At 33.6% G+C, this 16,162-nt stretch overlaps 1 protein-coding gene across 7 annotated transcripts in view; it reads right to left on the bottom strand.

The window, feature by feature from the left end:
• The window catches only part of LOC106060717 (ankyrin repeat and BTB/POZ domain-containing protein 1-like), a 28,183-nt gene extending 14,122 nt beyond the window's left edge, over window positions 1-14,061 (bottom strand). The window contains exons 1-4 of one of the 7 annotated variants that reach the window (XM_013218703.2): window positions 13,081-14,061; window positions 12,085-12,187; window positions 7,303-7,421; window positions 6,206-6,350 (exon numbers count right to left, since the gene is read on the bottom strand). In XM_013218703.2, coding sequence (XP_013074157.2) covers window positions 6,206-6,350; window positions 7,303-7,421; window positions 12,085-12,140 — 320 coding nt within the window. In that variant the 5' untranslated portion in view covers window positions 12,141-12,187; window positions 13,081-14,061. The other 6 variants (XM_056025540.1, XM_056025541.1, XM_056025542.1 and 3 more) reach the window with 6 other exon arrangements.
• Between the last annotated feature and the right edge of the window lie 2,101 nt (window positions 14,062-16,162).

Here is a 16,162-nt window from a genome sequence, read left to right as displayed (position 1 = left end):
GAATGTGCCTTTATCTTTGTGTCTTTCAGAGTATTTTATTAAATTTTGTTTTTGTATTTGAAGATTATGGTTCAGTGTTTTATGTATGATTGCTACTTTACTTTTGAGCCTTCTGTCCTGAAGGCTTTCTAAATTTAGTGATTTTACTAAAGGTGTTACTCTAGTCAAATGTGAATATTCGTTTGTTATGAATCTCACTGCTCTATTTTGTGTCTGTTCCAGTTTCTTAATGTTTTCTTGAGTTGAGGGGTCCCAAACGGAGGATGCATATTCTATTATTGGCCTAACCAAGGTTAAGTAACATTTTAGTTTTATGTTCTTATTTGATTTATAGAAATTTCTTTTAATAAATCCTAATGCTTTGTTTGATTTTTTTGTAGTTTCATCAATATGTGGATTCCATGATAGTTTTTCATTTATTATAACACCTAGGTATTTTGCGTTTTTAGTCTGTGATACTGGTTTGCCATGAATAAGATAAGTGGAATTAATTTGTTTTAGTTTTTTTGTTACTCTTAACAACTGACATTTTTCTGGGTGGAAAGACATGCTCCAATTTGATTCCCATTTCTGTAATTCATCTAATTCTCTTTGTAAAATATCTGTGTCTTGTGTTGTTTTTATTGTTCTATATATTATGCAATCGTCTGCAAATAATCTGACTTTTGTTCCTGAACTAATGCAATTTGGTAAATCATTTATGTAAATTAAAAATAGTAGTGGACCCAAGACTGTACCTTGAGGTACACCTGAGTTTACTGTTATCGGTGTTGATTTAGAGCCATTTATTATTACAGTTTGTTCTCTCCCTATCAGAAAGTCTTTAATCCACTGATGCAGTGGACCATTAATGCCGAAATATTTTAATTTTTTAAGCAAACTATGGTGGTGAACTTTGTCAAAAGCCTTAGAAAAATCTAGTAAGATAGCATCTATTTGTTCACTATTATCTAAACCTTTTGAAAAATCATCAATTAGTCCTATTAGTTGTGTTTCACATGATCTATATTTCCTAAAGCCATGTTGGTATGGTGTGAGGACATTATGTTTGTCTAAGTGGTTTATGATGTTGCTACATATTATGTGTTCTAGGATTTTACATGTGATGCTGGTAAGTGATACTGGTCTGTAGTTCCCTGGGTCAGATTTTTCTCCTTTTTTAAATAGGGGGGTGACATTAGCTTCTTTCCAGTCCTTTGGTACTCTGCCCTGGTTAAGTGAAGCCTGAAAGAGTATTTTGAACACTGGGGCTAGCTCATTACTTAGTTCTTTGAGTAATCTAGCTGGAATACCATCAGGTCCAGAAGCTTTATTTGGTTTGGTGTTGGCTAATAGTTTTTGAATTCCATTTTCTTGTACTACTATATCTTCTATGTTGTCTACTTGGTTCAAATTCAGTAATATGTCTTTGTCTCCTGGGGCTGAGAATGCTGATGCAAAGTATTTGTTTAGAATGTTTGCTTTAGTTTCATTATCATTATGTATAATGTTATGTTCATCTTTTAATGGCGCTACGCCTGTTGTTTCCATTTTCTTAGACTTAATGTATGACCATAGGTTTTTGTTGTTATCTTTAGATATTACATTGTTTATGTATTCACTCTGCAGCTGTCTGCTTACTTTTTGGGTTAAGTGTTTAATTTTTATATACTTTTTGTAAACTCTTTCTGCATTAGTTTCTTTAAATTTTCTATAGAGGTTTTCCTTCTGTTTACAAAGCTTCTTTAGTCTATTATTAAACCAGCATTTATTTATTTTGTTTGATGTGTATTTAGTTGGTATATGATTTTCTATTATGCTTTTAAGATGGTTTTTAATGAAATTCCAGAGGTCATCGACTGGTTGGTTAATGTCTTTTTCTAATAAGAATGTTTGTTGAAAGTTTAGTGCAGCTTGGTGTAGTTGTGTTAGGTTACATTTATTCCAGAGTAAGATTTTTCTTTTGGGTTTTGTATTGGCTACTGCTTTTATCTGACTGTGTATTTTTATGATCTCATGGTCTGATAGACCAGGGATAATTTCATAATCAACTACTAATCCAGGTCTGTTGGTTAAGAAGAGATCTAATGTGTTGTTTAATCTAGTTGGCTTTTTAATGATTTGATCTAAACTTAGGTTGTGTAAAGTTTCTATGAAAAGCTCATTTATGTCCTTAAGGTTTTGGTGTTTATCTATGGTTAGTGTTTTCCAATTTATATCAGGTAGGTTAAAATCACCCATAATCCAAAAAACTGCATTTTTATTTGTCTCTTTAAGTGTAGTAATCTGATTACATAGTTCCTGCATGTATTCTAAACTAGAATTTGGTGGTCTGTAAATGCTGCCTATTATTAGGGATGTTGAGGTGGTATTAATTTTACAAAATGTTGATTCTACATTTTTTGAGTTAGGTAAGGTAATTTCTTCTGCTATAAGAGTGTTTTTTATTGCTAAAAGAACTCCTCCATGATTATCAGCCCTATCTTTTCTAAAAATTTCATAATTACTATTGAAACCAGTCATCATGAAATTGCTCTGGCTATTTATCCTAATAATCACCAAATGCACACTAGCTGAACACAGAACTAGATCTACCTTTGTCAACACTAAACTTAAAAAGGAAACAACAGTCATAATCAATCATCACACTTTAGAACAATGCAACTTCAAAAATAACCTAACATACACATCTATAACATTAAAGAAGATTACCCATCACAAATGGAAGTTCTCAATCAGACACAGCAGAAATAAATACCTATCACTGTTAATATTAATGGCAGGAGATGTAGAGTCAAATCCAGGGCCTAGATCTAAAGATAGATGCAACATCTGCAAAAAAATATGCACCCTGAAACAGAAAGCCATTCAATGTGACACCTGCGATGAATGGTACCATGCATCATGTCTCCATATGAATACACCTGTGTATTATGCCTTAGGCAACAAAGACGCATCATGGCACTGTGTACCGTGTGGGTTACCTCAGTTTACATCAGGACTGTTTGATTCCTTTGATGCTGACACTTCTAACCCATACAACATCCTAAACACCATCCCGAACCAAACTCACCAACCACTAGCCAGATCCACTCCTGTTAAACCTAAATCTACTAAAATTAATACAACAGCCTCACTAAACAAACCTACTAAAGAAGTAACACCAAAATACCTTAAAACCTTAGTAATAAATTTTCAAAGCATTAGGAACAAAACAGCAGACTTAGAAATTTTATTAGAATGTGAGAAACCAGACATAATTGCAGGCACAGAAACTTGGCTACATCCTGAAATTTATAATGCAGAAATTTTCAATAGTAATTATGAAATTTTTAGAAAAGATAGGGCTGATAATCATGGAGGAGTTCTTTTAGCAATAAAAAACACTCTTATAGCAGAAGAAATTACCTTACCTAACTCAAAAAATGTAGAATCAACATTTTGTAAAATTAATACCACCTCAACATCCCTAATAATAGGCAGCATTTACAGACCACCAAATTCTAGTTTAGAATACATGCAGGAACTATGTAATCAGATTACTACACTTAAAGAGACAAATAAAAATGCAGTTTTTTGGATTATGGGTGATTTTAACCTACCTGATATAAATTGGAAAACACTAACCATAGATAAACACCAAAACCTTAAGGACATAAATGAGCTTTTCATAGAAACTTTACACAACCTAAGTTTAGATCAAATCATTAAAAAGCCAACTAGATTAAACAACACATTAGATCTCTTCTTAACCAACAGACCTGGATTAGTAGTTGATTATGAAATTATCCCTGGTCTATCAGACCATGAGATCATAAAAATACACAGTCAGATAAAAGCAGTAGCCAATACAAAACCCAAAAGAAAAATCTTACTCTGGAATAAATGTAACCTAACACAACTACACCAAGCTGCACTAAACTTTCAACAAACATTCTTATTAGAAAAAGACATTAACCAACCAGTCGATGACCTCTGGAATTTCATTAAAAACCATCTTAAAAGCATAATAGAAAATCATATACCAACTAAATACACATCAAACAAAATAAATAAATGCTGGTTTAATAATAGACTAAAGAAGCTTTGTAAACAGAAGGAAAACCTCTATAGAAAATTTAAAGAAACTAATGCAGAAAGAGTTTACAAAAAGTATATAAAAATTAAACACTTAACCCAAAAAGTAAGCAGACAGCTGCAGAGTGAATACATAAACAATGTAATATCTAAAGATAACAACAAAAACCTATGGTCATACATTAAGTCTAAGAAAATGGAAACAACAGGCGTAGCGCCATTAAAAGATGAACATAACATTATACATAATGATAATGAAACTAAAGCAAACATTCTAAACAAATACTTTGCATCAGCATTCTCAGCCCCAGGAGACAAAGACATATTACTGAATTTGAACCAAGTAGACAACATAGAAGATATAGTAGTACAAGAAAATGGAATTCAAAAACTATTAGCCAACACCAAACCAAATAAAGCTTCTGGACCTGATGGTATTCCAGCTAGATTACTCAAAGAACTAAGTAATGAGCTAGCCCCAGTGTTCAAAATACTCTTTCAGGCTTCACTTAACCAGGGCAGAGTACCAAAGGACTGGAAAGAAGCTAATGTCACCCCCCTATTTAAAAAAGGAGAAAAATGTGACCCATGGAACTACAGACCAGTATCACTTACCAGCATCACATGTAAAATCCTAGAACACATAATATGTAGCAACATCATAAACCACTTAGACAAACATAATGTCCTCACACCATACCAACATGGCTTTAGGAAATATAGATCATGTGAAACACAACTAATAGGACTAATTGATGATTTTTCAAAAGGTTTAGATAATAGTGAACAAATAGATGCTATCTTACTAGATTTTTCTAAGGCTTTTGACAAAGTTCACCACCATAGTTTGCTTAAAAAATTAAAATATTTCGGCATTAATGGTCCACTGCATCAGTGGATTAAAGACTTTCTGATAGGGAGAGAACAAACTGTAATAATAAATGGCTCTAAATCAACACCGATAACAGTAAACTCAGGTGTACCTCAAGGTACAGTCTTGGGTCCACTACTATTTTTAATTTACATAAATGATTTACCAAATTGCATTAGTTCAGGAACAAAAGTCAGATTATTTGCAGACGATTGCATAATATATAGAACAATAAAAACAACACAAGACACAGATATTTTACAAAGAGAATTAGATGAATTACAGAAATGGGAATCAAATTGGAGCATGTCTTTCCACCCAGAAAAATGTCAGTTGTTAAGAGTAACAAAAAAACTAAAACAAATTAATTCCACTTATCTTATTCATGGCAAACCAGTATCACAGACTAAAAACGCAAAATACCTAGGTGTTATAATAAATGAAAAACTATCATGGAATCCACATATTGATGAAACTACAAAAAAATCAAACAAAGCATTAGGATTTATTAAAAGAAATTTCTATAAATCAAATAAGAACATAAAACTAAAATGTTACTTAACCTTGGTTAGGCCAATAATAGAATATGCATCCTCCGTTTGGGACCCCTCAACTCAAGAAAACATTAAGAAACTGGAACAGACACAAAATAGAGCAGTGAGATTCATAACAAACGAATATTCACATTTGACTAGAGTAACACCTTTAGTAAAATCACTAAATTTAGAAAGCCTTCAGGACAGAAGGCTCAAAAGTAAAGTAGCAATCATACATAAAACACTGAACCATAATCTTCAAATACAAAAACAAAATTTAATAAAATACTCTGAAAGACACAAAGATAAAGGCACATTCCTCGTCCCATATGCTAGGACAAATTTGTACAAATACTCCTTCTTCCCTAGTGCTATTAGAGCATGGAATGGGTTGCCTGAGCTAGCCAGGAAAACCAGTGACTTGGCAGAATTTAAGTCATTGGTTAATATGCATGACTAAATGCATGACGCGTAGGACGTAATCATCTTCTTTTTTGAAGTAACGTCTGTATTATATAAGATAAGATAAGAATATGTGATGGCAGTAAGATATGTTCGAGGGGAGTTGCCCCAATGACTTAAAAGTTTGATTCTACTCATTGATGGATAGCCAGATGGCAACCAAGAACATGCAAAACTGAGCTAATTGGATATCTTTGACATGTTACTTAGACAAAAAAAAGTTCCAGAAACAAAAACTATTACACTATTTTTTAAAAAAATTAATTAATTGTTTATTTACCTTCGCAAAAATTCTTCGTACAAATCTCTTCTGATAGTTCTTGATGATATAACATTATAATTCTTTAATAGGTTTCTTATTTCATCTGTGAGAGCTCCATACAGACATCTTTCACCATCAAATGTGTTTGCTTCACATTTGGCACCTTTTTTTAGTTGCAATTATAAACAAATTAAATTGTAATACCATAAAACATAAACTGATCTACATTAAATATATAAAGAATACAATGAAATTTAGTTAATTGAAACAATCCCCCCAAAACAATAGGCCCGATAGCTGTAAGTATAGTTCTTAGTATACAACACTAAACTACATTAAATCAATGGAGAAATATTTTTGTTCTCTTTAAATTCAAGTCAAACAAAAACTTCAACAAGTTTACACTTCATCTACTATAAAAAAAAAATGACTGTCTAATGTTGACATTCATGAAAGGATAGACAGATTATTGGGGCACCAGTTTGACTTTTTGGAATTAAGAAAATCAAGGTCAAGAAATTGTAAACATATTTCAACAATACACAGCATCAATACAAAAAAAAGAAGCATGCAAAAAAAAAATGTCACTGAATACTTACATTTGCAATTTTCCCACTGATTCTGGTGATTACATAATAGGAATATGAAATGTCCAGGGGTGTCTTTCTGGTGATTACATAATAGGAATATGAAATGTCCAGGGGTGTCTAACTCCCAAGGATAGGTGGAATGGAGGAGAACTAAAGGAATACACCCCGGTAATGAGGCATGAAATGCCATGGAGTAACCCTCAGACAGGACTGGGGGTGAAGAAATTCTAGTTCACCCCTGTCCATTGAGAGAAATCCTTTGCAAGGGTCTTAGGGTTTTATGAGGAAGATCTCTGCTACAACTCTTAATGGATTTCATCCAAGGTGGCGCCCCTTGGTAACTTAAAATTGTCTCAGTTGAATGAATAGGAAAAGTTTTTAATAATAATTGTGGGCTGCATGACGCAAAGGACCTAATCATCTTCTTTTTTGAAGTAACGTCTGTATTCTATTAGGTATTAACATCAAATTAACAGTATTAGTATTCAACTTTCTTGAATTATACTTTGTAATAACCTTGATTACCTTTTTCCAAAAGATACTCTACAATATCTCTATGCCCACACAAACAGGCATAATACAATGGTGTACTGTCCCATTTGTCTCTCACATCTATTTCTACTTCTTTTATTTCCACTAAATATCTGGCAAAAAAAAAGAAAAAAAATTCAAAATCCCATGTGATGCTAAAAGATGTAATGGTATGGAATTGGTTGGATAATTTTTTTTAGTTGTAAGCGAAATGCGATCAGATATGATTTTCTCAGGTTTTGATTGCATTATTATTAAGAACCTTTTTGTTTTCAGTTCTAAAAGGGAAACTGATGGTTTTGACAATGTTTGATATTTTATGTCTTTTCATTTACAGATTTTTATTTTACTTTCAATAATAACTTAGTAATTGATTTTTTATGAGATATTTTTTCTGCGCATACAAAAAGTGAGATGCTCACAGGGTTTCTATTGTAGACTAGGCCTTCATATCTACGTACATATATCATGTTAAAATCAGTCACACACACAGTCTATTTACTTTTTGGATAGAGTGGGGTGTGGATGATTTTAAATCTATCAATAAAACGGCTACCCTACAGCTAACACAATTTTCTAGCCCACAAATTCTATAGGTCAACGTTAATTTTGTCTCTTTCATCCTTCAATCAAGCGGCCCTTAAATCCCTATTATGGAGTATCCACAAACACTTCTAAGGCCCATCATTTCAGTTTGTGATGTTTTGGCGCGACTGTTTTGGCACAAGGGTCGTTTTGGTGCGAGATGTTCTGACTATAATTTAAGAAACACCTTTTATAAAAGAGTTTATCTCACTATTCTATATTATTGTATGTATAGTATGAGTTCTATCCGCATCCATTGAATTGTATTTTCACAAAGGTTTTGATTATTTCATGAATATATAATATATAAGTCCCCGCTGGTAATGACATGCTTCCCTCTCCCCCCCTAATATATGAGTTCTGCCAAGCGCATTGGATTAAATTAATTGATTTTTAATTTAAAAAGACATTTTTAAAAGGTATGCCATTAGTTTAATGTCCGTGAAAGCTAAAAAAATTTTAAAGAGATAACTTTATTTGAAACAAATATTTTGTGTAACGGTGCTTTGGATGAAACATAATCCTTTGACGCAGATAAAAATAATAAAGATAAGACCTACACTGAGGATATTTTAAATATATAGCTGGAGATACTATAAATAAACTAAATTAACCCTTTTTTGTGAAAATGAAAAATTGCATCGATTTTTTTTATCATAGTTTCACTTTGTTTACGTTTGTAAATGCTTTTAATTAAAAACCAATTAAGGTCAAATCCACCCAGATATCCCTTTTTTTTCTTTCGTCACGCTCCCACTCCCCATTTTCCAACCTAGTAACTAACAAACAAATTAATTGATACAATTACACTTTGTATAAGTTTTTTTTTTTTTTGTGTTTTAAAGTATTTTGTATGTTTTTCTTGTTTTTTTTTATTAAAAATAAACATGGGCCTCTTAATAAACAAACATGCACAAGTCAAGTTGTTTAAGAAAATGATGTGAAACACAAACACGCATATATACATCCATTAAATAATAAGTCGCATTGATTAATAGCCATAGTGTGAACTAGGGATGGCTGCCTGGTCGTGTAGTATTGTCTCTAGATACGTCGTCTCAAAAGTCCCGTCGCAATCCTCAGCCATCCTGTGGCAGGTTTTTATTTGGATTTTATAATCCTTAATTCTGAGGGAACATTCAAAACGTAAAATATGCAAAGTATGAAAAGTCAGATCTCTACTTGGGACCTTGATATTAACATACTTCCCCCACCCCCATAAACTAAATGTGATGTGTGCGAAACACACGATAATATTCATCAGTATTCATTTTTTTTTTAGTTGATGATATTACAAATTAAACAAATCATTTTCTTTCTTAACAAAAATAATGAACAAATATATCTCTTGTTCTCTACATGAAAAATATGTTAGACACAAACACACATACAAAACATATGTATGTATCATTTATGTTTAAAGAAATAATGCAATGAACATAAACAATGTGAGCTAAACATTTCACGTCAAAACGTCCACTGCACCAAAACGGCTGTGCCAAAACGACCTTCGCGCCAAAACATCCTGCTTCGCCATCAGTTGTATTCTTCTTATCTACCTGCATTATAATGAACCCAAACTATTTTTAATGAAACACCCGCCCCCCTAACAATACACGTTTTGGCCTTTGTATATTCAGTATATAATCAGTATTACAATAATATTCCTATTCTCAACTTAGTCCACTTTTTACATACATTTTTATTTTATCAATTATAAATCTCTAGATGTACAGCAGCACATTATTTAGAATAACCACTCTTTACAGTCTGTATTGTATACCCTCCCACCCCCCAAAAAAAAACAACAACACATACACGCTCAGACTTTTAATATAGGCCCTTATATTCACTGTGACAATTTTTAGTACTTTAAATTTTCGCCTTAGAATAGAAGACTACTTGTAAATCTAGATCTAATCATTTTAAAATTGTTCTACATACATGCTTTCATACAGATGTCAAAACACATTTGTTAATCACAATGATCTAATGATAATCCCTGACATTCACTCTGACAATTATCTGTGCATAAATAACATAAATAACTAATTGGAACAATTGCGAATAAAAATTCATTTTTGGTCAATTTAACCATTGCAGTTTCGATCTTGAAAATGGTTTAGTTGTCCTAGGCTTCAGTTAAGTAAGTTTAGGTTAAATTTTTGTATTTTATTGTCCCTGGCAAGTGGGAGAATTAGTGATTATGAGTGAGTGGTCAGGACCAAGAATTTTGTATAATAGATATATATATATCTATATTATATAGTATAATTAGTATATCTAAATTTTTTTATTTTTTAAAGTTGTATCTATGTTTTATTGGTATTACTATAGTCTAAATAGCTTTCTATAGTAATGATAATAATACTGATCTAGATTATATTTCTATTCTAAACCTAATATAAATCTAGATCCAAGGACTGACTGGGTGTCAAAATCAGCCGGGCATTTCTATACAATCTGGCCCTTTAAATTACATGCCATATGATGGGCAACAAATTATACATATATATATTCAAAATCTTTATGCTAAGTATGATAATGTGACAAAAACTGGGTTTACATAACATTATAATGCATTTCTACTTTGTAAACACATCTTTAGTATGCAGTGACTTCGTTCACAAGCTCCTTGAGTACAAGACAGCATAATTACAAGATACACCCCTGTCAATAAATTTTACATCTTTAAAATTCTGTATCTATAACAGCAACTATTGCATCATCTGCACTTTCTCCTCATATTCAGTTTCACTCCTAGCCAAGTTCTCAGGTATATGGAATTATTGTCAAGATTGTTTCATATGATATTATAGCATATATTTCGGTTTAAGTTTACAACTTCATTGTCTTGAGATTAGTGTTTCTTCGTTGGATAACGTGGTTTGTTCTCCAGGAATAAAATAAATGTTGTGTTTTGTTCGTTTATAGACTCTGTCAGCATGAGATTTAATAATTGTTGTTGAATATCTTTTGCTGACGGAGGACACAGATTTATAATTTTACTGCATTTCTGTGGCAAAGGATTCCAGCAATATTTGCTTTCCTAACTTTTTTTCTACTCCTCCTTTGTGCTTCAGTTTCTATTCAGGTGCATATTGATTCCAAATAATTTTTGGTCACTTTTTTACACTGCTCACGATAATAATTGTGTAATTGTGAAGATTACAGGATCATGCAATAACTCAACCAAACCAATAACAATTCATATGTGACTGGAAATTCCATCTCTAAGACTGGAGAGTTGTGATTGGTCTTTTTATAGATTCATCTGAATATATATTGTTACATCTCCTATTATCCAAGCTCTTTTCCAACTGCACCACACGACACAACGAACTTAAAGAACCTCACAACTTGGGGCTCCAAAGTAACAGTAACAGTTTAATTTCAAATACAGTACAAACACTGTACAGTTGGCAACAACATTACAATGACTGTCAAAAAATCAAGCCTCTCTCCAGACTGACTTCACACACCGTGCTGTTTCTGACTTCGCTTCGTACTGGTCACATTGCCAGGTAACGTGAAGTGTCTTGATCCTGACAAACTCGCTCTTATATAGGGTCACTACTGGCGTTCTCGAACCGGGTGGTAAGTTGCTTGACCACTCCAGTTGATCACTTTTGCTGTGACTTGCGATCGAAATATTTACACAAAGGTCCTTGCCGAACTGGTGTGTACTGTCACTGGTCACAGTTGACCGCTCATCTAGTGCTGGACTGGGGCGATTTGTGTAGGCTAAAAACACACCGCCTACCACCATCTGTGTCACCACGAGGTTTATAACAATATTCACACCAATGTGAACTTTATATATTTATAAGAAATAAAGGCCTTGTTAAATGTTGCTTGTTAATTGCTTAGTGTGTAAGGGATGAAGCCTATAAAAAGCACTGTATACGGATGTAGGCTATTACTAGGTACATTACATTAGTTCAGAAAATGCATTAGACTAGTAGCCCTAACTCCTAACTAGAGCCTGTAAATCATGAAGCTTTGAGAGATCCTTTTATAAAAGAATATTTATAAAATCTTTTTACAATTTGATACAAGCCTTAGTGGCATTCATGCGGCCCTTTCATTGGTCCTATTAGCTCTACCAGCCCACTGGGCATTTGCCTGAATGCCCATATAATATACAGCCAGTGCAGCCCCTGTCTAGATACAATATTTAACAATGCTTACTGCAGGCGCTGCAAATCTCCTAATTTGCAAGAATGAAACAAGTCTTGAATATCCATTTACCAACAATTTTAAGGGCGCTCTCGACTAGACTGACACTAGAAATCTAGATATTAAGATAAGATATAATTATATGATATAGGAATATAGGTCTAGATTACTCTAGAATCTAGATCTAATCTAGATCTATATAGATAGATGTAGTTGTCACGAGTTGAGTCTGTGACCTATTTCGACCAGTTTCTAGAAGCAAGTTCAAACCAGTGCAAGTGTCCAGCGTAAACAAGTTAATTTTAGATATCCAATCAAAGAAAGAGGTTAAGGGAAAAAATAGCACACGTCAGCTTCTAGAAGGTCAAAGTTACTAAAATAATTATCTGAGAAGGTTCCATGATTCTGGAACGTACGATCAAAGAAAGTATAAATAAGGGGAAAGTCAGTTAGACGGGGTCCTCGCATAGTAGTAGTTCTTGTAGAGCGATGGTCCTCGCTCAGTCCTCGATTAGTAATAAGTTTTGTGATATTAGCGGGTCCATTAAGTAAAGTTTTAGTAGTTGAAGTTGAAGTTATACTAAGTGAAGTTTTATGTATCTTTAAGTTTTATTTATGAAGTGTCAAGTTGTTATTGAATTAAGAAGTTAATTTAATGTGAAAGTTGAAGAAGTTATTAAAGAAGTTTGAAGAAAATACAGAGAGATGTTTCTTTCTTCATTTCATTGAATTGTCAAGTATTGATAATATAATCCCCGGCAAGTGTGATCGTCATTTCATATGAATTCATCAACTTATTAATACAATCCTTCGGCCAGTTCGTCACAGTAGTCTATATATAATACATAATCCTAGTGGTAGATAAGTAGATCTAGATCCAGCAGTAGTCTATGAGTTTTCATTGAGTAGATGATAGATCTATTCTACTATTCATCTAGAGTGTCTAGATTCTAGATCTATATTATTTATTTAATTATTTTAATCTAGCTAGATATAGTAGATAGTTACTAGAAGTTCTAGATCTAGATTCGACTAGAAATAGTCAGGGTAGTCAACTGTAGTGTAAGTACTGTAAGTGTCTGTAGACTGTAGTAGTGTAGTCAGTGTAAGTGTAGTAGAATCTAGCTAGTCAATCTAAATCTAGATATAGTGTAGAGTCTAGAGATCTAGCAGACTACATGAGTGACTTGAGACCAGTCGAGACTTAGACTGACCAGTGACCCAGTGTCAGTGAGTCAGTGTCTAGATCTAGATCTAGTACTCACTGACTAGTAGTAATCTCAGTAGTACTAGTAGTAGGGCTATACTGATACTGATAGTCACAGTGTCACATGTGTTAGACAATACTTCAATAGTATCATAATCATTGAATGATTGATAAAGTATCATTCATACTATTTCATAGAAGGGACAGTAAGCCGCAGTAGCTCAGTGCCTCAGTAGAGACTAGGACTAGAGTAGAGTTATTCAGTTAAGCCAAGTTAAGGCAAGACTTAGAGTTAGTAGTGAATATTATAAGAGACAAGAGTAGTGTAGTCTAGACTGAAGTCTAGACTGACTAGAGTAGTAGAGTCGACTAGACTGTCTACTAGTCTAGAGTACTAGACACTCTGGACTAGTCAGTAGTTTAGACCTAGACTTAGACTCTATGACTATAACTAGTATAACTCTATATTGAGTCTATGACTATTCACTCTATTGAAGACTATTGACTGTCTCTAGACTAGTAAGACAGTCTAGATTCTAGACTAGATAAGATGTCGATCTAAAATCTAAATTCTAATAAATGATTATGATATCGATCTCTATCATCTTCTAATGATGATCTAATCTATAAGACATAGATCTAATAAGAATCTAGATCTAAGAGTAGATTAGATCAAGTTGTTTTAGATTTTAGAAGTGGATCGATATAGATCGATCTATTCTAGATTCTAGTCAAGTGTTAGATCTAGTGTCAGTCGGAGTGTCATGTTTCATGATAGTAGGCCTACTTGTTTACCAATAAACTCACTGAACTATGTAATCTTTAAAATATGACGTCTAATCCATGTAGATCTGGGTTTGTGGGTCACAGTATTTTAGTGTTTTTATTTTTAAAGCAAAGATCTATATACATACAAGACATAAGATATCTTACGTCTATTCTATACATATTGCAGATCTGTGGCCTGTATTCGAGAAACCAGACTAAGCTGGTGGATCTCTTACAAACTAAGAACCCTTTCTGTTTCTATTAATCCATGCGTCCTGCAGAAAGTTTTACTTGACATTTTCTTCAAATTATACATTTTGTGAAAAGTATTCCTCTCACTATATATAGTCTATTTTTCCCCCTCTTTTGTCCACCACTGTGTATCATCATCGAAAACACGTACTCTCTCAAGTTTGATATGTTGGGGAATAAAAAAATTCCCAAATTTTGAGCTGCGAGTAACCAGTTTTATTAGAACATCTTTGTATATATACGCACAGCACTGTTCATGAAGTATAAATCTACCTGTTAACATCAATACCTCTTTCCAATAGGTACTTGTAAGCATGACAAATCATCGAGTGTATAGTGTCTTTGGATGTATTTAGAAACATCCAGCTAAAGCAGTGGGATTCCTCAAAGGGCGCCATCCATGTTTTCAAATATTCAATGTATAGGCCTATCTTTAGTACCGTTATGTAGAATGTGTGTCACTAATGCCTTGCATTCGTCTTCTTATAGCCTTCTTCACACATTTTTCTTTCACCTTTAAAGCACAGGTTCTTAGCATATTACTGTGTTTGTCCCTGGCTTCATGACGTTCTAAATCAGTGCTGCCCTTTTTTGCTGGCTACTATATATGACGTTCTAATTCAGTGTTGCCCTTGTGGCTATTGTTAAACACCTTATTTATAGTTTAGTTATTTAGCGACGCACCATAGAAGACGCATATTGAACGGGACTAGTGACGTTTGGGATATGTTGGGTTAGAGACCGGAAAATCAGTTAGCGATATAATCCTCTAGGCTAAAGACGTGTTTAGTGACAGAGACTTTTACTGTGGCCTTTCCTTGGAATAAATACATGTTACATTGTTCTTCAGCGTTGACTACATCTCTTTACTAGTTAAAACCGATGTGTTTGTTTTGTCTGGATTGTTGATCAACTACACGGAATACACCCGAACTATAACACCCAAACGCTTGCAGAGTAATTGGTTGAAATTCAACAGTCATCCATAGTTGAACTCAAGACAGCCTGAACAAGCAACATCACACTATACATGCCGTTCTAAATCAGTGCTGCCCTTGTGGCTACATGACGTTCTGAATCAGTGTTGCCCTTGTGGCTACATCATGTTCTAAAACAGTGCTGCCCTTGTTTGCAACTAACACGTACACACACAAAAACAAACATCACAATGCCATTAAAAGATTATAGGCCATTGCAGTAAACAACAGTAAAAAGCCGACATTTTCACACTTTAGGCAAAGGCTGATCGGACTGAGGACACGACCCCAAAAAGGAGGACATGGCCTCATTTTGTCGGATATCTGGTTACCCTAACCCTGAGGAAAATTCAGGAGCCGGTGACCCTTAGCTTGCAGCATCCCGTGCTACACACTGGAAGAACCTGCGACGCCACTGATTCAAACTGTATAAGCTATTTGCCGTTTAAATCGCATAAGCTGTGTGGAAGAGGGTGGGGGGACTGCCGACCATTTTAATGCCCTGGCTTTCATATCATTTTTATAAGATTACCCATATATAGTTGTTGCACGACTGAAAGGGGACAACCGTGGGCCTTTTATATATTAAACTAGCATTATTCATTAAAACTAAACCTAAATTGAACTTTAAATGTGGACATTTTAAACAAACTTCCAGAAAAAAAATGAGTGGCAATTATGCTGTAAAAAAATCAAATGAAATGTAACTAAATTTTCAGTTAGACGTACGAGATCTAACGTAGGCCTACTCATCTACTCATATGTCCTTTTTGTTTATGTTAAGGACCAACATTGCTACTAACTATTGATATTCCATCGAAGTCTAAGAAAATTATTAAATATTAACTAAATCATTTTTTTCCGTATTATCTTATCTGGTGAACAG

This window comes from Biomphalaria glabrata, chromosome 4 (assembly GCF_947242115.1).
Source record: "Biomphalaria glabrata chromosome 4, xgBioGlab47.1, whole genome shotgun sequence".
NCBI classification, from domain to species: Eukaryota; Metazoa; Mollusca; class Gastropoda; family Planorbidae; genus Biomphalaria; species Biomphalaria glabrata.
The sequence above is the reverse complement of the archived record's forward strand: the minus strand, read 5'-3'. Positions and strand labels throughout refer to the sequence as shown.